This window comes from Mauremys mutica, chromosome 2 (assembly GCF_020497125.1).
Source record: "Mauremys mutica isolate MM-2020 ecotype Southern chromosome 2, ASM2049712v1, whole genome shotgun sequence".
In the NCBI taxonomy this organism is placed as follows: domain Eukaryota; kingdom Metazoa; phylum Chordata; order Testudines; family Geoemydidae; genus Mauremys; species Mauremys mutica.
In genome coordinates, this window is record NC_059073.1 from 77778060 (window position 1) to 77803444 (window position 25385).

At 47.3% G+C, this 25385-nt stretch overlaps 1 protein-coding gene across 4 annotated transcripts in view; it reads left to right on the forward strand.

The window, feature by feature from the left end:
- The window catches only part of CCDC178 (coiled-coil domain containing 178), a 362747-nt gene that overhangs the window by 74227 nt on the left and 263135 nt on the right, over nucleotides 1-25385 (forward strand). For all 4 annotated transcript variants that reach the window (XM_045006035.1, XM_045006037.1, XM_045006036.1 and 1 more), the window contains one exon: nucleotides 2743-2926. In XM_045006035.1, coding sequence (XP_044861970.1) covers nucleotides 2743-2926 — 184 coding nt within the window. The remainder of the gene's footprint in view (nucleotides 1-2742; nucleotides 2927-25385) is intronic.

A 25385-nucleotide genomic window follows, 5' to 3' on the forward strand; every position in this document is an offset into this window, starting at 1 on the left:
GAATATGAATGGACAACACATGAAGAACCACCCATACTGTAAGTTACTGTTTCTTGTTTTTAGCTCTAGTAAAGTCTGTATTTATGGAGCCTATTATTGAGAGTGTCAGTCTTGCCTCTAATTGTACTAGGGTATGGACACTTGTGGGCTGAGTCAGAAGTTTGTAGATTTAAACATGCAGTGTCTTCCTCTATAGGGTATATACAGTATCTTTCTTAGGCCTAGTCTACACTACAGGGTTAGGTCAAATTTAGCTGCGTTAGGTCAATTTAAAAATGAATGTGTCCACACAACCAACCCCGTTCCGTCGACCTAAAGGGCTCTTAAAATTGACTTCTGTACTCCTCCCTGGCAAGGGGAGTAGTGCTAAAATCGACTTTGCTGGTAGTGCAGATGCAAATCGACAATATTGGCCTCCAGGAGCTATCCCAGAGTGCTCCATTGTGACCGCTCTGGATAGCACTTTGAACTCCGATGCACTAGCCAGGTACACAGGAAATGCCCCAGGAACTTCTGAATTTCATTTCCTGTTTGGTCAGCATGGCGAACTCAGCAGCACAGGTGACCATGCAGTCCCCCCAGAATCATAGAGCGTAGAATGTTTCTACGCTCCTCCTATCATCTCCGGCCCTGAGATTATCGCAGATTAGAAGGTGGGGAAAAAATGCACTTGCGATGACATGATTTCTGAGCTCGTGCAGTCTTCACGCATTGATAGGGCACAGCTTAATGCATGGAGGCATTAGGCAGCAGAGGCCAGGAAAGAATTAAGTGAGCACGAAGAGCGGAGACAGGATGTGATGCTGAGGCTAATGGGGGAGCAAACGGACATGATCAAGCATCTGTTGGAGCTGCAGGAAAGCCAGCAAGAGCACAGACCCCCCTCTGCATCCACTGTATAACCTCCTATCCTCCTCCCCATGTTCCATAGCCTCCTCACCCAGACCCCAAGAACACGGGGTGGGAGGCTCTGGGCACCCAACTATTCCACTGCAGAGGATGGCCCAAGCAACAGAAGGCTGTCATTCAAACAGTTTGATTTCTAGTGTGGCTACAATAAGCAATGTGGCCTTGTCTTTCCCTCCTCCCCCACCCCACCTGGGCTACCTTGTCTGTTATCTCATTTTTTGTAATTAATAAAGAAAGAATGCATGGTTTTAAAACAATAGTTACTTTATTTCGAAGCAGGGAGGGTGGTTGACTTACAGGGAATTAAAATCAACAAAGGGGGCGGGTTTGCATCAAGGAGAAACACACACAACTGTCACACCGAAGCCTGGCTAGTCATGAAACTGGTTTTCAAAGCCTCTCTGATGCGCAGTGCACCTTGCTGTGCTCTTCTAATTGCCCTGGTGTCTGGCGTGAAACGATTGTCTGTCTGTCGTTGCTTTCATGGAGGGAGGGGCGACTAACGACATGTACCCAAAACCACCCGCGACAATGTTTTTGCCCCATCAGGCATTGAGAACCCAGAATTCCAATGGGTGGCGGAGACTGCAGGAACTGTGGGATAGCTAGCCCCAGTGCACCGCTCCGTAAGTTGCGCTTAGTGTGGACATATGCAATCGACTGTATAAAATCGATTTCTAAAAATTGACTTCTATAAAATTGACCTAATTTTGTAGTGTAGATATACCCTTAGATGATAGAGGTTTGACATTTTGGTTCAGCTGATGCTGCCTTTGGTTGCTCAGTGGAAGATTCCTCATTAATCCCACTTTTCTGTTAAGAGACAGCTAAAAAGTGTTAAGTTATACCAATATAGACCATATTTTATTAGTCAAAGGAAAATAAAATGTTTACATGCCCATCGTATTTCTTTGATTTGATTGGTTCTGGTCTATGCCAGTGGGTCTGATTTAGTCTAACTAATAGTATTTCAGGTTCACTTTACCTAAATTTGTACCTTGTTAATGTTTTTTCTTACATACTGTATATAAATGATCTACAATGGCTCTGTCACCAAGGATTGCTGAAGGAGAGAAAGCCTTAGGGAAGTGGATCCATCAGCTGTATGACTGCTTTGTGTCAATGGTGTGGTGCTAAGTAACCTGTGTGTGGCCCAAGATCTGGTCCATTATTATGAGGCAGCTGAATTAAGGTTGTATGGGCAACCTTAACTTTGGCATTTGCTGACTTATAGACTCATAGACTTTAAGGTCAGAAGGGACCATTATGATCATCTAGTCTGACCTCCTGCACAATGCAGGCCACAGAATCTCACCCACCCACTCCTGTAACAAACCCCTAACCGATGTCTGAGTTATTGAAGTCCTCAAATCATGGGTTAAAGACCTCAAGGTGCAGAGAATCCTCCAGCAAGTGATCCGTGCCCCACACTGCAGAGGAAGGCGAAAAACCTCCAGGGCCTCTGACTTGAGTACTTTAAAAGAAAGTTGCATAATAATGTAGGTTTTTGCTTATCTATATTACAGATGTAGATTTTATTGCTTTCTGGATATCTGTAGTATAAATATATGACTTCCTGAAATCAATAGACTATCAGGGTATACAAGATATGGTATATTTTGCAGCAAAATGGAAGTATGCATTTGGAAGATGTACCTGGTATATTCAGCATCAACTAGGTGGTTAATAAAATACTGACTTTAGTTTGTAAGTAAGATTTTAGAATGTTTTAGTTTTACTTATTCAACAATGATTTTTTTTCTTTTAATTTTCTACTTTTGCAAGCATGCATGTCTTGTAAGATAATTCTAAGGTTTTGTTTTATTTTAACAGTTCAAGAAGAAAAATAACGTATCAGTCAGAACTGCAGATTATATGCAAAAACACCCGTAAAATTGAAGAGCAAATAAGAAAAGTGAATAAAGAGTTATATAATATTGAAATGACTTATGGTGAAGGAAAAATAAAACTGGAGGAATTAGAAGAAAAAATAATTAGAGAAAAAATCCGGTACAAGGTTGTATATGATATTTTATTTAAATTATTTTTAAGATGTGGAAAAATTGGATAGAAGAGACTGCTATTTGTAACGTAGTCCTGATTTAATTAAGTTCTTCAGATGTGGCCTTATTATAGGCAGAGTTGACAGCAATTCCTATAGTAAAGTTTGACTAACACTTTTCTTTTAAGACCATTTTTCAGTTGCTTATAACTTTTCAGACTTTAACTTTATGGGCTGAAATGTTCCATGCCAGGCGGCTGCCTCAGTCTGGCGTTTTTTGCAAAGTTTCAGCAAGGGTGGTACATCTGTTACCGGGAATGAGGTTAGGGAAAAATTCCATTGTTTTGCCAATCTTAAAATCATACAGCGATTTCACTGAGAAATTCTAGAACCTCCATCCTTTGGATTAGAGATTTGACATTTGCAAGGAGGTTGCCCTGGCCTTTTGCTGTTCCTGTGAAAATCCACCACATTTGGCTGAATTACAAGCCACTGAAAATTGCCATTTGCACATTTTTTGGAGGCTGACAGCAAAAGTCTCCAAGCATGCTCCACCCCTATCAAGCTCAGTGCGAATAACAAGGGGCACGCTCCACTCCTGCAGAACTCACTGTGCAGTCTAGTATGGGGCAGCATAGGGTGCTCCAGCTCTGGAGCTGGAGCACCCATGGAGAAAAATTAGCGTGTGCTCAGCACCCACCGAGAACCAAGCTCTCCCCTCCCCCCCTTGCCTCCAGCCCCTCTCCCCCATTGATCACTCCTCCCCCTCTCTCCCAGCGCCTCCTGAGTCCCACCCACCACATATAGCTGTTTCGCAGCGTGCAGGTCGGCTTCAGGAGGGAGGGGGAGGAGCGGGACATGGTGTGCTCGGGAGAGGGGGCAGGAGGAAATCAAGCAGAGTGGAGGCTGTTGTGGCACCAGGCACAGAATTGAGAGCAGTGAGACTCTTGTTTTCAGTGCTCTGCTGGCACCTAGGCAACATAAAGGACATTGATATAGCCTGACTGGAATGCAGACAGATGAGTAGCAAAATGGGAGGGAGGGACAAATACAGACTGTCACAGGATTACAAAGCTAGGTGTGGGGATAGGAACAGAGGGGGAACAGGACAGGATGCTGGGAGGGGAAGGGACAGGAACAGAATGGGGAAAGGTGTAATAGGGGAAAGAACATGGTGGACAGAGACAGATTGATCCAAGGGCAGAAAATGTCAGGCTGGAGGGGACAGGAGCAGAAGGGTCTAACCACTAGAACACACTTCTGTCCAGAGCTCAGAGCAGAATTTAGGATTCCTGAGTTTCAACATTTATGCTATCAGCATAAATGGTTGAAACATGCTGGCAAGGTTGTGTGTCATCCCCCTTTTAGTGATTGGTCCACAGAGAGGATATCATAGGCCTGTACCTATATCTACACCCTTCCTCAAGGTGATCTTCACAAACAGGGTTTCAAGTACCATCTTTCTGCCAATGACTCCCAAATCTATGTCTCCACTTCTGAATTGTCTTCCTCTATTCAACCCTGTATTTCAATGTGACGGTGTAACCATCTCCTCCGGGATATTTTACAGTTCATTAAAATTTAACATAGTTACAGCTGAATTTCTCAGTTTTCATCTCACCTTTTTCTACTTCCCTCCCTTTTTCTGTCACTATTGACAAACATTGCTATCCTTGTCACACAGGCACACAACTAGGTGTCATTTTGACTCACTCTTGCCATACATATGCAAACTATTCCAAATCTTGCTGCTGCTTCTTCCATGTACTCTCTTTTCTCTATGATGTAGCTAAAACTCTTACTCTTATTGTTTTTATATGTGTATATATGTGTACATACTAGATATTAAATGTATTGCCAGACAGTTCTCAAACAGATAATGTCCTTTCTCAACTGCAGTAACTGAAGTAACCATTAAGGATAAGTTGGTCATGTATTATTATAGCTACCCACGTGTGACTAGTGTAAGATGCAACAAGTACTTGTCCCGCCTAATCTTTGTTTCAGTTTATCATGTATGGAAGTGTAATTATATTTTCTGAATTAGGACAGTATCCACTTTCTTAAGAAATGAGAGAAGATTCTTACATTTTATGGAATGAATAATGTCCTTAATAGTGCATGTACAGAATATTAAAGAATGTAGAAGTGCTGAGTTGTGAGGATGTACTTTGCTTAATGTTTTGTTCTGAAGAAATTCATGACAAAATAGTCTTTTCTGCATTTAATGTTACTTCCTAGGATATCCTCTGCCAATAAATTATTGGTATTCCGGCTGTTGTCAGCTGAGTAATTAAATGAAACTTCCAAATTTAACAATATACTTAAACAAATTAAAACCATATACAATATACCACTGAGGAAAAAGTAAGTAGACTGATTGTTCTCTATTTACTTGTGGCAATTTAACTAAGGTGCAGTAATTTAAAATGATCCTTCCCCCAATACTCTTATATTTTTAGGAAAGCTGTTAAAGCTCTATAAAACTTGCTTATTGTATTTAACATTAAATGTAATCTTTGCAAAATCTGAATTATGTCATTTGAACCTTGTGAATTGGTTGTCATTAGTTAGTAAGGGAAGCTGTGCCCTTGACAAAGAGTTGGAACTTGAATTTATCTCTATTTAGAAGTCTTAACCACTTACCCTGGAAATACTCATCAATATGCTTTTCTTTGTGCACTGTGAGTAGTTCTGTTGAACTCAGTGAAATCATAGTGCATAATGTTAAACACGTGTGCAAGTCTTTTGCAGGATCAGTGCCTTAGTAAGTTATGAGAGTCAATAGTTGGGAATATGAGGACCCCAAGAAACAAAAATGATATTGAGAATGTTCAGGGTTCCATTTATATGAAAAGGATATAAATGGTATTGCATATAGGTCTCTTAAGTTAGTACATATCCTGGACTGTATTTAACATGTAGACAGCTCTCTGGTGGGAACAATCAAGAGTAGACATATATGTAATAATATAATATTATTATATTTCCAGTTACCAGACCATATTATCCCATTATAACTGCATGCTACAGGATGCCATGAACTCCATTTTAGGCTCCTTACCAGAGGAGCAACAAGGAGCTTCCTGAGATGCTGTTCACCAAGGGTTGAAAACTAGTGAAGTGCTCACTGAGAGCAATATGATGTGTTGGAGGCTAGCTTTTGAGCTTTGGCCATGATGACATTTCTGACCTCACTCCTGAGTCACAAAATAACATCAAAGACCTTCCTTTCAAAGGCTTTAGCTTTTTACTGCCAAGACTGATGACACTTTGGAAAAGATTAAAACCACTAAGTTTACTACTTAATCCTTAGGGCTCACTCAGTCCATGTCCTCTACAGGAAGGAGAAAGTCATATCCAGCAATTTATCTTAAAGGAAGAAGGGCTTCTCTGAAGAAAGGATACTGCCTGAAAGACAGTGCCAGAGAGTCTTCCTCAGTTAAAGGAGATTCCAGTGAAAGATCTCAATTAAGAAGCAGAATTTTTCACCATTAGTTAGCTCAGTATATTGTATCACTCCAAGTAGCAGTTGTGAAAGGACAGTTGAGAACTGCACACCTTTGCCACTATCCTTTGGACCTTGTCTCTCCTCTTACAGTGCCAAATGCAGAGCTACCTGTGATTGTTGGGTATTAGACACCATCCATGCCAGTTATTCCATCCAATTTTGTACCAGGCCACCTTACTTTCCTCCCTCCCTCTTCAGGGACCCATCTCATTAGAAAGTCCTATTCGTGGAAGTCAGTTCTCTCCCACAAAAGATAGCCGTAAAGGAGGTTTCACAAGAACACTGGAGAAGGGGTTCTATTCTAGCTATTTCCTGATCTCCAAGAACATGGGTGGGCAAACTTTTTGGCCCGAGGGCCACATCTGGGTATGGAAATTGTATGGCGGGCCATGAATGCTCACGAAATGGGGGTTTGGGCGCAGGAGGGGGTGAGGACTCTGGCTGGGGGTGTGAGCTCTGGGATGGGTTCAGAAATGAGGAGTTCAGGGTGTGGGAAGGGGCTCCAGGCTGGGGCAGAGAGGGTGGGGTGCAGTAGGAGGGTGCTCTGGGCTGGGACCGAGGCATTCAGAGGGCGGGATGGGGCAAGGGGTTGGGACACAGGGGGTGTGCGGGCTCTGGCTGGGGTGTGCAGGCTCTGAGGATGAGTGGTTTGGGGTGCAGGAAGGTGTTCCAGGCTGGAACGGAGGGGTTCGGAAGGGGGATCAGGGCTGGGGTTGGGGTATGGGGGTGGCTCAGTGGTGCAGGCTCCGGGCGGCACTTACCTCAAGAGGTTCCCAGAAGCAGCACCATGTCCTGCCACCAGCTCCTACACAAAGGCATGGCCAAGCGGCTTTGCTGCGCACTGCCCTGTCCTCAGGCGCTGCCCCTGCCACTCCCATTGGCCATGGTTCCAGGCCAATGGGAGCTGCGGGACTGGCGTTTAGGGTGGAGGCAGTGTGCAGAGTGGAGCACCCTGGCTATCCCTATGCGTAGGAGCTGGAGGGGGGGACATGCTGCTGCTTCCGGGATCAGCCCCCGACCCTGCTCCCCGGCTGGAGCAGGGCAAGCCCCAGACGTGGGTCCCCAGTGGGAGCTCGAGGACCGAATTAAAATGGCTGGCAGGCCAGATGTGGTTTGCCCACCTCTGCCCAAATAGAATGGCAGTCTGAGACCAATCCTGGACTTCAGAAACCTCAGCAAATTAATGGAAACTTTAAAGTTCAGTATGCTCACATTAGAGGATTTAATTTCTTCCTTGTCCATGAGGATTGGTATGTGGCTCTCAATTTGAAGGATGTCTACGTCCATATGGCAATCAAAACCACCCACAACAGGTACCTCAGTTTCTGTGTGGAGACAAAACATTACCAGTTTTAAGTCCTTCCATTCAGCTTGTCCACAGCACCTTACAGTCTTGGTGATCGCTGTAAGCCTCAGACTCCAGGGCATATTATTTTACTCATACCTGGATGACTGGCTTATTCAGGCTAGGGTGATATAAGAGTGCGGACTCACCCCTGCGGCACCTTCTGCTGGTTGTCTCTGGGAATTAGCTCTCTTCCAGCCTGGAGTGCCCTCTGCAGGCTGGTGATCTGCCTTACCGCTGGCCCCCGTGTCCCTCCCAGGACCCCAGGGCCCCTTTCTCTGGGGTACTGCCCTTCTGGCAGTAACCCCTCAGTCTCGGGGTCTCCCCGCCCAGGGGAACCCCCACTCCCTATCTCCACCTTGCCTCAGTGCCTACTGCCAGTCATCATTTATCCCCTGCTCACTGGGGCAGACTGCAGCCTGTAATGGCCACTCATCATTGGCAAGGGGGGGTAGGGCCTGCTGCCACTGCTGTCCCTTTGCAACCCCAGTACCTGGTTTAGGCCTTGAAGGGGTTGTCAGGCTGGAGCTCCCCAGCCCCTCTTGCCTTTCCCCCAGTGCTGCCCTACCTCACATCCCTGCTCAGCTCCCAGGCAGCTAGGTCCTTCCCTCTCAAAAGCTAGAGAGGGAGTCTCTTAAGCTCTGGGCTCACTGGCCTTTTACAGGGCCAGCTGCAACCTGACTGGGCCATGGCCCCAGCTGTGGCTGCCTTCCCCATCAGCCTAGCTGCTTCTCACAGCCCCAGCCCTCTCCCAGGGCTGGCTTTAACCCTTTCCAGGCCGGAGCAGGTAACCACCCTGCTACAGGTGACCATATTTCCCAAAGAAAAAACAGACACCCCCAGCTGCTTGCCCTTGCCGCACCTTCCACCCCGTTGTTGCTGGTTGCTGGAACCCTGTGGGGGCCCCACATGCTGGAACGTTGCCCCCCCCCCAGTCCTGCCTCCCCCCTTGAGGGTGCTGGCATCTTGCTTACTCCCTCCACACTGCATCCGGGTATTTGTTGTGTTTGCTCTTGCCAACTGATCAGGTCAGCAAGAACAAATGGGACAAATGGCTCCTTTTGGAGAAAAAGTTGGGACAGGGCTTAAAAAAGGGACTGTTGCAGCCAAAACAGGACATATGGTACCCTAATTCAGGCCAGTTCTCTGGACCATCCATTTTCTGTGATTCACTTCATGTGCAACCTCCTACAGTCTCTGGCACTGCTAATTAACTGGGAGAAATCTTCTCTAAGATCTATATCATAGGACCAGAAAGGATCTTGAGAGGTCATCTGTCGCATCGCAGACGGACCTGGACAGATGCTCAACAGTCAGTATGATTGGATAGCAAGAGTCAATTTATTTCTCTCCAGCATACATCTTTATACACTTGAAGCAGGCAAGCAAGCAATTGCTAATTGGTTAACAAAATACACATAAGCACTGCTACAACTTCATAGGATAACATTATCCTAAACAGCCTTCTAAATTTATTATCCTATTATGCCTGCTAGAGGGAAGTTAGCCAAGGCCAACTTCTCAAAACAAAACTCACAACCTAATTAACCCAACCTGAAAACCTAAACATCTCAGGCTTCCCACACTACCTCCTAAAAACCTAAACATCTTAGCTTCCCACACTACCAACTGCCAAGCTAGCAAAACATATTCCAACACCTCCCCCCTTAACTCAAAATCAAAACAAAAAAATTAGCAAAACAAATCCAGCTCATAATATCAAACTACAAGCTACACAAGCCAAAGCAAAGGGCAAATTAAAAACACCAGCTGTCTAACTAAACCGTAACAAAGTCTTCCGCAGTGCCCTGCTCTCACCTATCACATTCTCCCTCCAGGTAATGCAAGTGGCCCAAGGGGCCAGGAGGGTCCTGCCAAGGTGCGTGCCACACAGCAACAGCGGCGGGCACACCCATAGCAAAAATATAAAAGGCAGGCAACAAAAATACAAAGCATGCCTAACATTAACCCCTGTAACAAATGTGCAGCCCAGCCACGTAACGACGACAGCCATGACCACAACCAGAAATCTCCCTGGTGCTGGCGGATGCCCTCCGCTAGATGGCGCAAACGATCCAGATCTGCTTCAATGGCCGCACTTGCATCTGTAATATTGAAGCAGCACATACCCACAAAATCAGAACAGGGATGACCGTGTCGCAGCAATAAATAATCAATGGCTAAGCGATTTTGCAAAACTCCTCGGCGAACTTCTCCCATCTCCTGGGTTAACAAGGCAAGAACAGTGGAGGTCAAATTCAAGGCCTTCGCCACAGTACAGGCAAGGTGTGCAACGGCATGGTAATTATGCACCACCAAACCAGGGAGGCCCACCAGGGTAAAAGTAAGGGCTGCTGCCTCTCGTTCTGAAAACAATGTAACGTCTGCCTTACAGGTAGGGCTCAAGGGGATACTCTCCCGCCGTTGGCGAGGCCCTTTCACTATGGGATGGGGAAACAACAAAGGGGCCACACGGCCAATAGCACAGGGGCCACCTGAACTATTAGCTGGAACATAAGTAAAGGCTGTGCGGCCGCATAACAAAAACCACCCCAGGGGCAGCTTCATATGTCCATAGGCAAAGGATACATCCCTCTTATGGCAACAAACAAGCTCCATATTATCATGATTAACAGCTACATGCTTAGCATTAACAAAATTCATACACGTAATAGCAGCTGTCACATTAGCCAAACGAAACGAATACATGCTGGCATCTAACTTATCTAAAGTGGCTCCAGGGCCCAAAGCATACAACTCTGCATAAGGTATATCCCTGGGGATACGAAACAACCAAGTGTGCTGCTGCAGCACCTCCAATTCAGTACACACACCCACAAAGCAGGTTTCCATAAGGGCTCCCACTGCAGGAACATGGGGCAGGCAGAAGGCCGTTGTATTTATGGCACTCTGCGCCAAAGTCAGCCAGGCATTCACTGGGGGTATAAGATCATACGGGGCGCCTCCCCTCACAAGGAGCGCCAAAACAAGCAACAAAGCAAAACCAGGCGAGGCTGACTCTCCGCATCCAGCAGAATAGGAGCCCAGGCCAGGATCACGAAGGCTTGTGGGACGCATTGACAGACGGGCCATGCTGCACTGCCCGGAGCGCACGTCTCCAAACCTATGGGCAACAAAAGGGTACACAACAATTAATATGCAATCACACAAAATCAAAAAGGGCGGACAAAAATCCTGGCACGGCCAGCGAGCAATCGTTCTCCAGGGGCTCTGGCTCCTCGGCGTCTGGGCGCGTCTCATGTGGCTCTTCCGAATCTGTCTGTTGTTGCGCCCGGGGTTGCAGCCAAGGTCGGACCCATTTCGCCGGTATCCACCTAGGACCTGCGTCAGTGGCAACACAAGCATAACCCCTCCCCCACGTTAGCAAGTCAACTGGTCCTTTCCAAACTTGCTGCTGATAATCAAACCATTTGACCGAGGGTCGTGGGCTTGTACCCTGCTCGTCCCCGGTTATCCCACCAACATGTTTAATCGCGGGGGGTACTTGGCTGTCTTTCCCAGGCTGTAGCCAATTGAGCACATAAAGGGCTTTCAGCAAACGAGCGGCAGGCGTCTTGTCCAAAGCGTCTGCTCTTTCACTCCGAATGCCCCCCTTCTGTCTCAAAAGAAGCGCCTTTAAGGATGCGTGGGCACGCTCAATAATAGCTTGTCCAGTAGAATTGCCAGGAACACCGGTAGAATGCTGCACACCCCATTGTGAAAGAAACTGGGCGGTGCGATGCGAAACATAACCTCCGCCATTATCAGTCTTAATAAGCGCAGGAACTCCCATAACAGCAAAACAGGCTTGCCAATGCTTAATCACATCGCGGGAGCTGGTAGAGGTTAATGCCGTTGCCCAAATAAAGCCAGAAAAGGTATCAATGGTAACATGAAGATTGCGCAAGGTGCCAAACTCAGCAAACGTGGTAACATCAGACTGCCAAATTTGAAGGGACAAAAGGCCACGGGGATTAACACCAGAAACAAGGGGCAACACATGTTGTTGACAGTCAGGGCAGGAGGCCACAATAGCGCGGGCATCGGTAATAGAAATCGCAAACTGCCGTGCCAAAGCACGAGCAGACTGGTGAAAAAATTCATGAGAGACCCGTGCCTGAGCAAAGGAGTTTGGAACTTGGGCAGCGCCAACCAAATGGTCAATCAGGGCATTGCCTTCGGCAAGACCATCCTGCAGTCCCGAATGGCTCCTAATATGCATAACAAAATAAGGACACCGGCGAGCATTCAGCAAATGCCAAAGCTGAAAAAGAGCAGTCCACAAAACGGAATTCGTGACTCGGCCCAACAGGGATCGTTCCAAACGACGAAGCACACCCACAGCATACAGGGAGTCACTAACAATGTTCAATGGAGTATCGGGCCACTTTTCAAAGGTTCGAACAATAGCACGAAGCTCCAAAACCTGCAAGGAGCCATCAGCAAGAACAAACTCGTGGTGCCAGCGGTCGTCAGCAAACCAAAAAAGTCCCGCACGCTGAGCACTACCGCTGGCGTCTGTAAAAACGGTAAGGCCACCAACAGGACTGGATCGTAACATCAGAGCTTTCTCCAAGGGCAGCATAGTGGCAAAAAACCGATGTGGGGGAAAATGGCTACTAAACTGACCGGCATAATCCATGGTGGCAAGTACAAAGGAAAGGTGAGTAACAAGCAACTGAGTCACGGTAGCATCATCAAAGGGCAAATAAATCATGCGCGGATCCATGCCCGCAATGGCCAACAAACGCTGTCGGGCCACTCGAATGAGATGAGCGACTGCATCAAGTCGCGTGGTCACAGTTGTAGCATAATGCGAAGGCGGAAAAACCCACTCAATGCCCACAAGTGGATCTAAAAGGGCTTCATGCCACTGAAAAAGTAAGGCCGTCAGGGAAATATCCGTAGAAAAAATGGCCAAACAAACAGGTAAATCCGGATAAATGCGTCCGGAGTACCGTGTGGCCAACTTATTTGCAATGGTTTGCAGGGCAACATGATGTTCAGCTTGAAGAGAGCGAGGCTCATCCGGGGCACGACCACCCTTGAGCAATGAAATAAAGGGTGCAAGATCCTCATTTGTAATACCACAGAGACCGCGAATCCACTGCAGGTCACCCACAAAACGTTGCACATCATGTAAATTACGAATATCCAATTGAATGGTTAAGTTCTGTGGCCGCACAATCGAATCGGTTATCTCCATGCCAAGATACCGATACGGGGCTTGCTGTTGAATCTTTTCTGGGGCAATGACCAAACCAGCCTTTTGCAACACAGAATCAATCTCAGCAATGGCTGCTTCCATGGGAAGGTGGGCACTGGTAAACAACAGATCATCCATGTAATGATAAATAATCCAGTCAGGATGTGCCGCTCGCAGGGGCGCTATAGCCCAAGCAACATACAACTGACAAATGGTAGGGGAATTTTTCATACCTTGTGGCAGAACAGTCCATTGATACCGTTTGACAGGTTCAGCCTTATTAACAGAAGGCACGGAAAAGGCAAATTTCTCTCGGTCCGCAGGATGCAAAGCAATGGTAAAAAAGCAATCCTTGAGATCAATAACAAGCAAGGGCCATCCATGCGGGAGCATAGTAGGTGTGGGCAGCCCAGGTTGGAGGGCGCCCATGTCCTTCATCACAGCATTAACAGCTCGTAGATCTTGCAACAAACGCCAGCGCCCAGATTTTTTGGGTATGGTAAAAATAGGAGTATTCCAGGGGCTAAGGGAAGGTTCAAGATGACCCTTAGCCAGTTGTTCCTGCACAAGTTCATGTACTCGGGCGAGCTTGTCTTTGTGCAGCGGCCACTGAGCGACCCAGACCGGCGTGGTGGTTGTCCATTCCAGCTGTAGGATCGGCCGCCCCTCAATGGCCGCTAGGCAAAAGGTGAATTCTGCAGCACAACGCCCCACTGACTTAAACAATCTCGACCTAACAGCCAGATCGGAGCCTGCATCACGTAAGGACGAACCTTCGCGCTCGTGGCCGGATCTTCCACATCAACAATGGTAATAAAATCCACACTAATGCGAGTCAACTGAGTCCCGCCAATCCCGCTCACAGGCGTGGCGGCATCCCGCAAAGGCCAAGACTCCGGCCAAGATCGAGAGGGGATTATAGTCACATCGGCCCCCGTGTCCAAGAGGGCTTCATGAACAATCTGTCGCCCATCGGACCCCTGGAGGCGAACAGTTCGAATGGGCTTACGCGGAGTAACTTCCATGGCAAAGGCAATTTGGGGAGGTCCGGTAGATCCAAACCCCCGAGACCCACGGTCAATCTGGGTCGTCCTGGGCACACATCCCTTAAAAGGTATCAACTGAGCCAAACGTGTGCCAGCAGTAATGGTTATAGGGGGACAAAGGGCACGTACCATAATTCCAATATTTCCCGTATAGTCAGCATCAATAAGGCCAGGCAAAACGAAAATACCTTGTTTTGATGTTGACGAGCGGCCGATCAAAAGGGCACTCAGTCCAAATCCTAAGGGGCCGTCAGTATTAGAAGGAAGAACATAAACTTTGTCATCCTCTATGACTGTGTCTGTCGCTGTGGCCACATCCACTCCGGCACTGCCACGGGTTGCTCCGGTGAGGCGTTCCAGGCAGCCGGATTGGTGGCTGGAGGCATTTGTGTCGTCGCGCTCCTCCGAGGGGCGCTCTGCGGTCCGTTTCCCGGCAGCAGTGTTCCATCCTTTCTGCGGCGCGACCAACACTCAAAGGCGCGATGGCCAAACTTATCACATCGTGAACAAGCGCCGGTAGCGGCTTTCGGCGACACATCAGGGGGTCGCTGCCCACTTTGCACAGGGCAGTTCCGCCGGATATGTCCGGGCTTTCCACAACCAAAACAGAGGCCGCTTGACCGGGCTGGCCTTCTGGCCCCTCGCTTCCGCCCGATCAGAGGTTGCAATGCAACGGCCAGTGCAGTGGCATGTGCCTTAGCATGAATTGTAGCTTTATCCGTTTCTTCAAACATAGTAGCCCTGTTACACGCCTCAATCATTTCCATCAGGGTCGCAGTTTTTGGCAAGGTGGCTAGTATGCGGCGGCAAGTGGAGTTTGCATTCTGGGTGGCCAGATCAAGTCCAACTGCGGTTCTGGCCTCCGGCGTCAGATTGGGGGATCTATCAATAGCCTCTCGGAGGCGATCCAAAAAGGTGGCATAAGGTTCCAACGGGCCTTGTGTAATTTTAGCATATGGAGGGGCCGGCTTCCCCATCTGTGGCACCGCTTTAAGGGCAGCCAGAGCCAATTCCTGTGATTGCTGCAGGATTCGGGGGTCAAGGCGGGCTTGCAGATGCGGGTCAACAAATCGGCCGGTCCCCAAAAACATATCAACGGTGGCTACACGCCGAACATCATCATCCGGTAAATCCAAATTGCGAACAAGGGCCAAATCAATTCTTTTAGCCCAATCATCTTTCCACAAAAGTCTCTGGGTAGGCGTAAGAAGCATATCAGCTAGCTTAATCGCATCATATGGACACATTGCCTGTGCGGTAAACACCTGTTCAATTATAGATTGTACATACGGATTATCTAGTCCATAAGCCATAATCGATTTCTGCGCCTCACGAATCAACTTCCAATCCAAAGGAGCCCACTGCCGACGATTAGGATGTTGAGGGTCTGGTGTGAGCACTGGAAAAGCCTCAGGTGTCAAACCTTCAAGGATGGCTTCTTTTAAAACTCCATGCCAGCGCCGCACCGGATCCGGAGGGTCCCCAGTTGAAGGGTCCCCAGGGCCAGGCGGGGCGGAAGGGTTAGTCGGGTGAAAACACTCGTGAAGATGCGAACGCGATGATCCAGGTGGAAAACCTTGCATTTGATCCAACTTATTATAAATGTCTTGTAGCTGTTGGCCCTGGCGCTCCATCTCCTTATAAAAGGCGTCAGACTGAGTAAATTGGGTAAACGTAGTCAAATCAGGGTATCTCTGCAATGTCTGTAATGGCACATGTTCCGGCCGAGCCTCCTCTGCTTCCCCGCAATCGTGACACCCCCAGACCCCGTGGACACGGCATGGCTTTGTGGGGGGTGCAGACGGCGAAGCTATCTCCATAGGCTCGGGCGTATCGGGGGGTAACGGAACCGTAGCAGGATCAATCACATCGGGGCCAAGGGCCACATTGGAGGGTAGTGGGTCCATAACAGAGGCAAAATCATCCAGGTCGGGAGCCAAAGGTATCACCGTGGGCTCGCCGCCGAAAAACTCCCGGGCTCCAACCGGCAACACAGAAGGCACTTCGGGCGGTGGGTGGAAAATCTCAGAAACAGCCGCCTGCACTCCTGCTTCGGCCGCGAGAGTCTCCACTATCTTCGTTTTGTCCCATACTGGGCTCAAGGAGAAGGCTTCCTTATCGCCCTGAGCCACCGACTTCCAAAGCTCGGAGCCTAGCCGCTCCCAAACAGTTGTATCAAAGATTGTACTCGGCTTAACGAAAAGTCCCCTTTTCTGTCCCCACCGTAGCAGGCGGGATAACGTGTCAGAGGGGAGCTTTTCTCCCTGCCGTTCCGCGATGCGTATCAAATATTCATGCACCGTTTTTTCTTCCGCTGATGCAGCGGACCCCATGTTAGCCGCTCACCTCTGAGCTCAGATGCGCCTCTCCTTTGGACGCCCGGGGGCCGGCCCTTCTCCAGCACTCCCCGCCGCGGCTCGTCCGCCTGGGTCAGGCCACCGACACTATCAGCATTCGATTCGAATCACGTCGGGGTCACCATTTGTCGCATCGCAGACGGACCTGGACAGATGCTCAACAGTCAGTATGATTGGATAGCAAGAGTCAATTTATTTCTCTCCAGCATACATCTTTATACACTTGAAGCAGGCAAGCAAGCAATTGCTAATTGGTTAACAAAATACACATAAGCACTGCTACAACTTCATAGGATAACATTATCCTAAACAGCCTTCTAAATTTATTATCCTATTATGCCTGCTAGAGGGAAGTTAGCCAAGGCCAACTTCTCAAAACAAAACTCACAACCTAATTAACCCAACCTGAAAACCTAAACATCTCAGGCTTCCCACACTACCTCCTAAAAACCTAAACATCTTAGCTTCCCACACTACCAACTGCCAAGCTAGCAAAACATATTCCAACAGTCATCTAATCCAGTTCCCTGCACTCATGGCAGGACTAACTATTATCTAGATCATCCCTGACAAGTGTTTGTCTAACCTGCTCTGAAAAATATCCAATGATGGAGATTCCACAGCCTCTCTAGGAAATTTATTCCAGTGCTTAACCAGCCTAACAGGAAGTTTTTCCTAATGTCCAATCTAAATCTCCCTTGCTGCAATTTAAACCCATTGCTTCAGAGGTTAAGAAGAACAATTTTCTCCCTCCTCTCTGTAACAACCTTTTATGTACTTGAAAACTGTTATCATGTCCCCTCTCTTTTCCAGACTAAACAAATCCAATTTTTTCAATCTTCCTTCATAGGTTATGTTTTCTAGATCTTAAATCATTTCTGTTGCTCTTCTCTGGACTGTCTCCAATTTGTCCACATCTTTCCTGAAATGTGGCACCCAGAACTGGACACAATACTCCAGTTGAGGCCTAATCAGTGCAGAGTAGCGTGGAAGAATTACTTCTCGTGTCTTGCTTACAACACTCCTGCTAATACAACCCAGAATGATGTTTGGTTTTTTTGCAACAGTGTTAGCTTGTGGTCCACTATGACACCCCCCCACCTCCCTGACCTCTTTCCACAGTACTCCTTCCTAGGCAGTCATTTCCTATTTTGTATGTGTGCAACTGATTGTTCCTTTCTAAGTGGAGTACTTTGCATTTGTCCTTATTGCATTTCATCCTATTTACTTCAGACCATGTCTCCAGTTTGTCCAGATCATTTTGAATTATAATCCTATCCTCCAAAGCACTTGCAACCCCTCCCAGCTTGATATCGTCCACAAACTTTATGCCATTATCTAAATCATTGATGAAGATATTGAATGGAACAGGACCCCAAACTAATCCCTGAGGGACCCCACTCATTATGCCCTTCCAGTATAACTGTGAACCACTGATGATTACTCTCTTGGAATGGTTATGTAGGATCACTTTTATCTGAGCAGTTCTAGACTGCTTTCAAGTTAAGGTGTTTCTCCCAGAGGAGATATTCCAAAAGATGTGAGATTTCTTGATAACCCACAGTAAAAAAAAAAAATTGTAAAAACCATGCAGTTTTTCTTAAACTGATGTCCATATAGACCTTTATCACATCTTTGACTGTGAATGAGACCCTTATAACAATGGGTAGTGTCTAATGGCACACCTAACATCTACAAAGAAAGATAACTGTATCTCCCCAGCAACCCATCAGTGGGAGAACAGAGACAAAATTTGCTCTTCCCTCCCCTACTATTACCACCATCACATTGTTTCCTATTTGGGTTGGCGTATACGCTCCCAGGACCTCAGAGTACATGCCTTGCTCTTGATAGTCCAGACTCCATATCAGTATATTGGAGCTCCCGGTAAGTGTGGTGTGCCTTCAGTGCCTTCCACCTTCTTTGCAATATGGTAGGTGCTCACAGAGAATACTGCAACTATGTTCTACATCAACAAGCAAGGTGGAGTATGCTTCCAGATCTTAGTAATGGAAACAAGAAAACTGGCTCTGGTGCATTCAATATCATATCTGCCCAGTAGTCACACACCTAGTAGGGGAGGCGAATGTACATGTAGATTAGCTCAGCAGAAAGTTTCAGATTCAACAGAAAGGTCCCTGAAATAAACCATAACCGTGGCACTTTTTCACAGGTGTGACCAACCACTAATTGCCCTTTTTGCCTTAAGACAGTACACAAAGTGTCACTTGTATTATGCTAGGGGAATCCTCCACTGGGTTGATCTTCCGGGTTTGTCTGTTTTGTGTTGGGGGATGAGAATAGAGCCATCTTTATGGGCTAGAGAATTGGATCCCTCGGTCCGTATGTCTATCATGTTTTAAGAAACATTTAATGCATTAGGTTGTGCTAACTTATTTTTAAAAAATCAAGTTATTGCATTAGATAATCTTTGAAATACATAGCACCATTAAAATCCTGATTATTAATAGCCATACTCTGTTGGTCTTGTTTTTGCATTGGACTGTAATGGACCCTGACTCTCAAAAAGTAATAGTTGGGTGAAAGAGACTCTACCAATGAATTAAGATTTTGTAGCTGTATCTATCTATCTATCTATCTATCTACACACATAAAATATGATTTTTTTCTTATACATTTGATAGGCATGCAATTTTTGTATAGTGAAAGTTAGAAATCCAATCAAGTAATGAATATATTTTAAATTCTGTATGCAGAATATTTTAAAAGTTGAGAACTATATTTTAATTGCCATTATTATTAGCAAATATAAGGAAAGATGTGCATATTAATCTCGTGTAAAAGGTAATGGGCAAGATATGTATGCATTTATTACTCATATTTATCAACCTCAAATACAAGTCCACACACATCCATAAATTTATCAAAAATGAATAACATTATCTCTTTAAAAATGTCATAACATAAAAAATTAAATTCCAAAATCAAGATAAAAATAATTCATTTAAAACACTAATGCATGATGCAGAATTAAGTTTTTGTGTTGTGATGAAATATGTATTATTTATACTTGATAACTTTAAAAAAGTTTTTAAAAAATACATCAAAAATAGGTTGCAAAGACAAGTACTTGAAAATTAGGAAATACCAAATTTTTGGTTGCCCAGGCAAACTTAATTTTCTCTGCTGTGTGTGTGCAGTCTGCATGCTGAATAATGCGGGATCCTGTGGGAGGAAAAAGAGTATGAAATCACACAATTAAAGACTATATGTTACTGCCTGTGCACAAGGGAATAGAAATAAGATTGCATAGGCAATTATAAATCTGGCATTTCCTAATTTTCAAGTGCTTGACTTTGCAACTGAAATAACTTGCTTTTAATGTATTGTTATATGTAATTTTCTAAAAAAAATTAAAAGGAAAAAGGTAAAAACTAATTCTGTTGTATCCACCTGCAACAACTCTCCCCCATACATCTTCAGCATAGTTTAAACACTGAACCTCCAGTGTCATAGTACAGACTCTGACCACTTGAACTACAGGACTAACTACATTATTTGGTAGCAGGAGAAATCTGTTTTCTCAGAAGTGAAGATGAGCCATTGACGCTGTGTGCTGTGTCTACTGAGCTGTTGGGTGAGCCCTCTCTGGCTCTCTCTCTTACCCTTGGGAGGCAGGGGAGTTTCTGCCCCATGTGGCTCCCCAAAGGGCTGGATGGGATGCAGGGACCATGTGTCAACTTCAGGGTGTTCAGTCAATAGGGAGCCTGGCCTGAAACCCTAGGGCAGTGGTTTTCAAACTGCTTTCTGCTTCTGGGGTGCAGCACGGCCCGCGGTGCCAGGACAGGCAGGAAGCCTGCCTTAGTACCCCTGCTGCGCCGCTGACCAGGAGCCACCTGAGGTAAGCCCATGCCCCAATCCCCTGCCCCAGCCCTGAGTCCCCCCCAAACCCAGAGCCCCCTCCTGCACTCCAAACCCCTCATCCCCAGCCTCACCCCAGAGCCTGCACCCCCAAGCCAGAGCCCTGACCCCCTCCTGCTCCCCAACCCCCTGCCCCAGCCCTGAGCCCCCCCAACCTGGAGCCCCCTCCTGCACCCCAAACCCCTCATCCCAGGCCCCACTCCAGAGCCTGCACCCCCAGGCCAGAGTCCTGATCCCCTCCTGCTCCTCAACCCCCTTCCCCAGCCCTGAGTACCCCCAACCTGGAGCCCCCTCCTGCATCCCAAACTCCTCATCCCTGGCCCCACCCCAACCCCTTGCCCCAGCCCTGAGCCCCCCGCAACCCGGAACACCCTTCTGCACCCCAGACCTCTCATCCCCAGCCCCATCCATAGCCTGCACCCCCAGCCTGGAGCCCTAACCCCCTCCCACATCCCCACTCTGAGCCCCGCCCCAAAACCCAGAGCTCCATCCTGTACCCCAAATCCTTCATCCCTGGCCCCACCTCGCAGCCCTCCGCCCACACCCCAACACTCTGCCCCAGCCCTGAGCCCCTCCCACACCCCAAAACCTTCATTCCCCAGCTCCATTGGTTCGAGGGCATCAACAATTTTCTTCAATTGGGTCGCCAGAAAAAAAGTTTGAAAACCACTGCCCTAGGGGTATGCCTACACTACAATTAAAAACTGCCAGCTAACTTGGGCAAAGGGGCTGTTTAATTGTGGCGTAGACATTCAGGCTTGGGCTGTAGCCTGAGCCCTGGGACCTTCCCCTTCACAGGGACCCAGAGCATTTTAATTGAAGTGTAGACTAATGCAGTTCAATGTATGGTGGTGGTGCTGCAGTGGTAGCCAGAATGTTTATTTTCCGTTACTGTTTTGGCATGCTGCCAAAATTTTCCCAACGAATGCATGCAAGAAAAGGGGAATGGCAATTTTTAACAATGTATAACTCAGTTGGATTGAATTTCCTGGGACAAAGAAAAAGAACTTCTCTAGCATGAAGGCTTTCTCCTTGCAGAACTTCTGAAGCATACTGCAAACAGTGGAGGTGCTAGAGTTTCTGGGGGAAAAAAAGTAATAAGAATCTTTTATGGCCTTAATTATTCATTTATTTGCTTTAAGTGCTTGAGTTTTGTAAATTATATAAGTAAATATACTGTTGTCACTTAGCAATCTTAACTGGCTTTTGAAATGATTTTATTTTTAGTGTTGGAATTGTCTCCCAAGGACAAATTATTTTAGGACTGTCTACCAAAAGACTAGTGCTGTATATAACAATAATATTTTCTTCTTCGAGTAGAGGCAGATGTATTCCACTTAGGTGTGAACGCCTCTAGCACACCGGCGCTGAAGACTTTTGCCTATCAGTACCTGTAGAGGGGCATGCTTGTGCGTCGTGTCTGTGGCCCTTCCCCTGGCTATATAAGGTAGTGCCACCCTGATCCTGCTCAGTTCCTTCTGACCACCCTGGAGTCAGAGCTCTTTGTGATTGTAGTCTCTCAACCTCGCATTTCGTCTTAGCCTAGTTTATTATATACTGTTAGTTAGTAGTTGATAGTGTTCCCCAATGTAGTAGTTAATAGTGTTCCCCAATGATGCCCCCACCAGGATTTAAACACTGTTTCGTATGATGGGATGATCCCCAACAGCGATCCCCCACACATGGTGCTTGCTTTGTCTCAGGGAGGCCCACCTTAAAGAGTGCTGTTTAATTTGTAAGTCATTTAAAAAGTGGATTCAGGTGGCATGGCAACTTCATCTCAAACAGCACCTGCTTGAACAGGCCAGGCTATCTGATCCAGTACCGAGTTCTTCTTTAGGCTGAGGATCACCCTCGGGCACTGCTGGGTGCCTTGCCGGGTAGGTGCCTTGCCGAAGAGATGGAGGAGCCATTCTCCTTCATTGGCACTGAGGAAGAGGTCTCATAAGGCCAGTCAGGACTGCTCCAGGTCATGGGTGACTCCTTTGCCTCCCCTAGGAAAAGCGTGGAATGGTGTATGGGATGGCGTGGCTACCTCTGACCCCTTCCTGGTACTGAGTGGGAATGGCAGAAATCCTGTACCATTGACTCTGGTTCTGGTCTTTGGGCATCTGTTGTGTCCAGTACTGACAAGGAAGATGCCAGTGTCATTGGCGTAGCAGGCAACCACAGGCCTCCTCTGCCTTTTGGTCACAGCCTTGCTGTAGGTCCAGGACTTTCCCAGGGCTGTACCACATATGATCCCTGTGATGGAGCGAGCCTCTGAACTGCTGTGTCTGTTGACACTGCATTCAGATGCTCCTCTTCCCCGGGGGGCGGGGGAGAAGAGGAGAGGAGATAGAGCTGGTATTGAAATCAGTGTGCGGGACTTTGGCACCAGGGTCTTCTTTGGCTGTGACGGGTTTGCTCTACTCACTTCTGGATGGCGCCCCTCCTGGAGGTTCTGGGGATTAGCTCAGTCAGGCCAATGCCCATTCTAGCAGTTACATCCACCAGTTTGTTTTCTGAAGACATTCTCTCCCTCCTCCCAGGCAGTGACTGCAGACTTCTCCCTACCACCCACTCTGCTTCCAGTTTCCTGTCCTTTGTAGAAGCCCCACCTGTCCTTCACAGGTGAGCTTCTCTCCAATTAGCTGCCTCCATCCTAAAGCTACTCTGTTTGCAACCTAATTGGCTGATTGGGCCCATCTGGCCTAATTCAACTCTTGCACTCCATCACATCGGAACATCCCATCACGTTGGAACAGGCACATTCGATGCTGAAAGTACTCCCATGGCTGCTCTTACCACCTTTGATGTCAGTGAATTTGGGCACTCCAGTACCACTGTTTCCACCAGGACTGATGCTGCCCGTGGTATGGGGTGCAACCTGAGCACCTGCAGCATTCCTTTATGCAACTTTTCTCCCCTGAAACAACGGGACTACCCTATAAAGTGAGTTAGATCCCCCAAGAGGAAGCAGTTGGGCCTGAGCTTCGGACAGTGCTCACACCCTTCCTTGGCCCAGGCCAAGCACCCATTTTAACTCCTTTGTCCAGAGCATTGGTTCAGTCGTTATTCCAGACCCTCCAGGCCCCCATCCCTTTGGGGACAAGCAGGCCCACTTTTACAATGCTTGGAACTGGATTACTTCTGACAGCTGCGCCCTAGACACTGTCAGATCGGGCTACGCAGTCCAGTTAGTCTCCATGCCCCCTTTCCACCTCCCTTCTCCATCCGTCTTCAGGGACCCCACCCCCGTCACAAGACACTGCTCATTGATCAGGTCAACTCTCTGTTGAAGTTGGAAGCAGTAGAGGAGGTTACACCAGAACACCAAGGCCATGGGTTTTACTCCCAGTACTACCTGGTACAAAAATACAAGGGCGGGATGAGACCTATTCTTGACCTTTGCCGACCTCAACAAATTCATCAAGTACATGAGATTCCACATGGTCGCTCTATCTGCTATCCTCCCCACGCTGTTTCAGAATGACTGGTTTGCTGCCCTGGACCTTCAGGACTTTCATATGGCCATTCTACAGAGCCACAGGAAGTTTATGCATTTTGTGATAGGAGAACACCACTTTCAGTATATGGTTCTCCCATTCGGCCTCTCTTCTGCCACTGCGTCTTCACCAAATTCATGGTGGTGGTCATGGCATATCTCAGGAGGAAGGGAATCCACATCATCCTGTACCTTGACAAATCCAGAGAGGAGGTTCTCACCCACATTGACACCACGTTACATTTTCTCAAGCATCTGGGACTCATTTTAAACACAGCAAAGTCAGTCTTATTCACTGGGTCCCTGTTAGACTACACGAGGTAGAAAGCATTCTGCTGACCAATCACTTCCATACTATTCAACAGCTCTGCCTCAGTCTTCAATTTCAGCTGTCCATGACAGTTTGCATGTGTCTGAGTGTGTTGGGCCATGTGTCCTCTTGCACGCAGGTGGTCCAGTTCACCATCTTGCACCCCCTTCAGATGTGGCTTAGGACAATTTACTATCCTGCCCTGCCTGATAGTTGGACAGGTTGGTTTGCCTCCCTCCACCAGTTCTACTTTCCTACACTGGTGGGAATCCCCATGGAATGCATGCCTTCTCCAACCAAGTCAGTGGTTACCAGTGCTTCCCTTCTGGGTTGGAGGGCACATCTGGATTTGTTAAGAATCAGAGGGGTAGCCGTGTTAGTCTGGATCTGTAAAAGCAGCAAAGAGAACTGTGGCACCTTATAGACTAACAGACGTATTGGAGCATGAGCTTTCGTGGGTGAATACCCACTTCGTCGAATGCAACAAAGTGGGTATTCACCCACGAAAGCTCATGCTCCAATACGTCTGTATAAGGTGCCACAGGACTCTTTGCTGGATTTGTTGTGGGTGCAGAGCCTGTGGTTGAAACAGGAAGCCTCACTCCATATCAGTGTTTTGGAACTTTGGACCATCCATAATGCATGTTGTGCCTTATCAGATTGCAGCCGTATCAGATACGCAGTGGTTCACATACTCACTGACAGTACCACTGTGATGTACTATGTGAATAAGCAAGGAGGGGCACGTTCCAGGTTACTCTGCCTGGAGGCAATCAACCCCTGGCAATTTTGCATTGAAGAAGACATCACTCTAGTAGCAGTCTATTTGCTGGGGATGCAAAATTGTCTTGTGGACCATATCAGCAGGGTTTTTTCTTGGACCCATGAATGGTCCCTGAAGGAGAATGTTCTCTGGATCATCTTTGCAATGTGAGCCATCTCTACAATCAACCTGTTTGTGATGAGGGAAAACAGGGAATGTCGATTATTCTGCCCTCAAGGGAGCCTCAGCCCAGGCTCCCTCCCTGACATCTTCCACTGCTGCTGGCAGACAGCTCCTTTGTATGCCATCCTCCCTGCCATTCCGATCATTCAACAGGTCATCTTCAAGCTCAATGTGGATTGGGCCAAGGTCATCCTCATTGCTCCAGTGTGGCCGAGACAGTGCTCAACAGTAGGAAGTTCTCCATTAGGATGGTATACTTAGTGAAGTGGAAGAGATTCTCAGTTTGGTCCTTGACCCATGTGACCCAACTGACAGTGGCTTCCATCCAGGACATCTTGGAGTACCTGTTACATCTTCAGAAATTGGGCCTTGCACTCAGTTTGC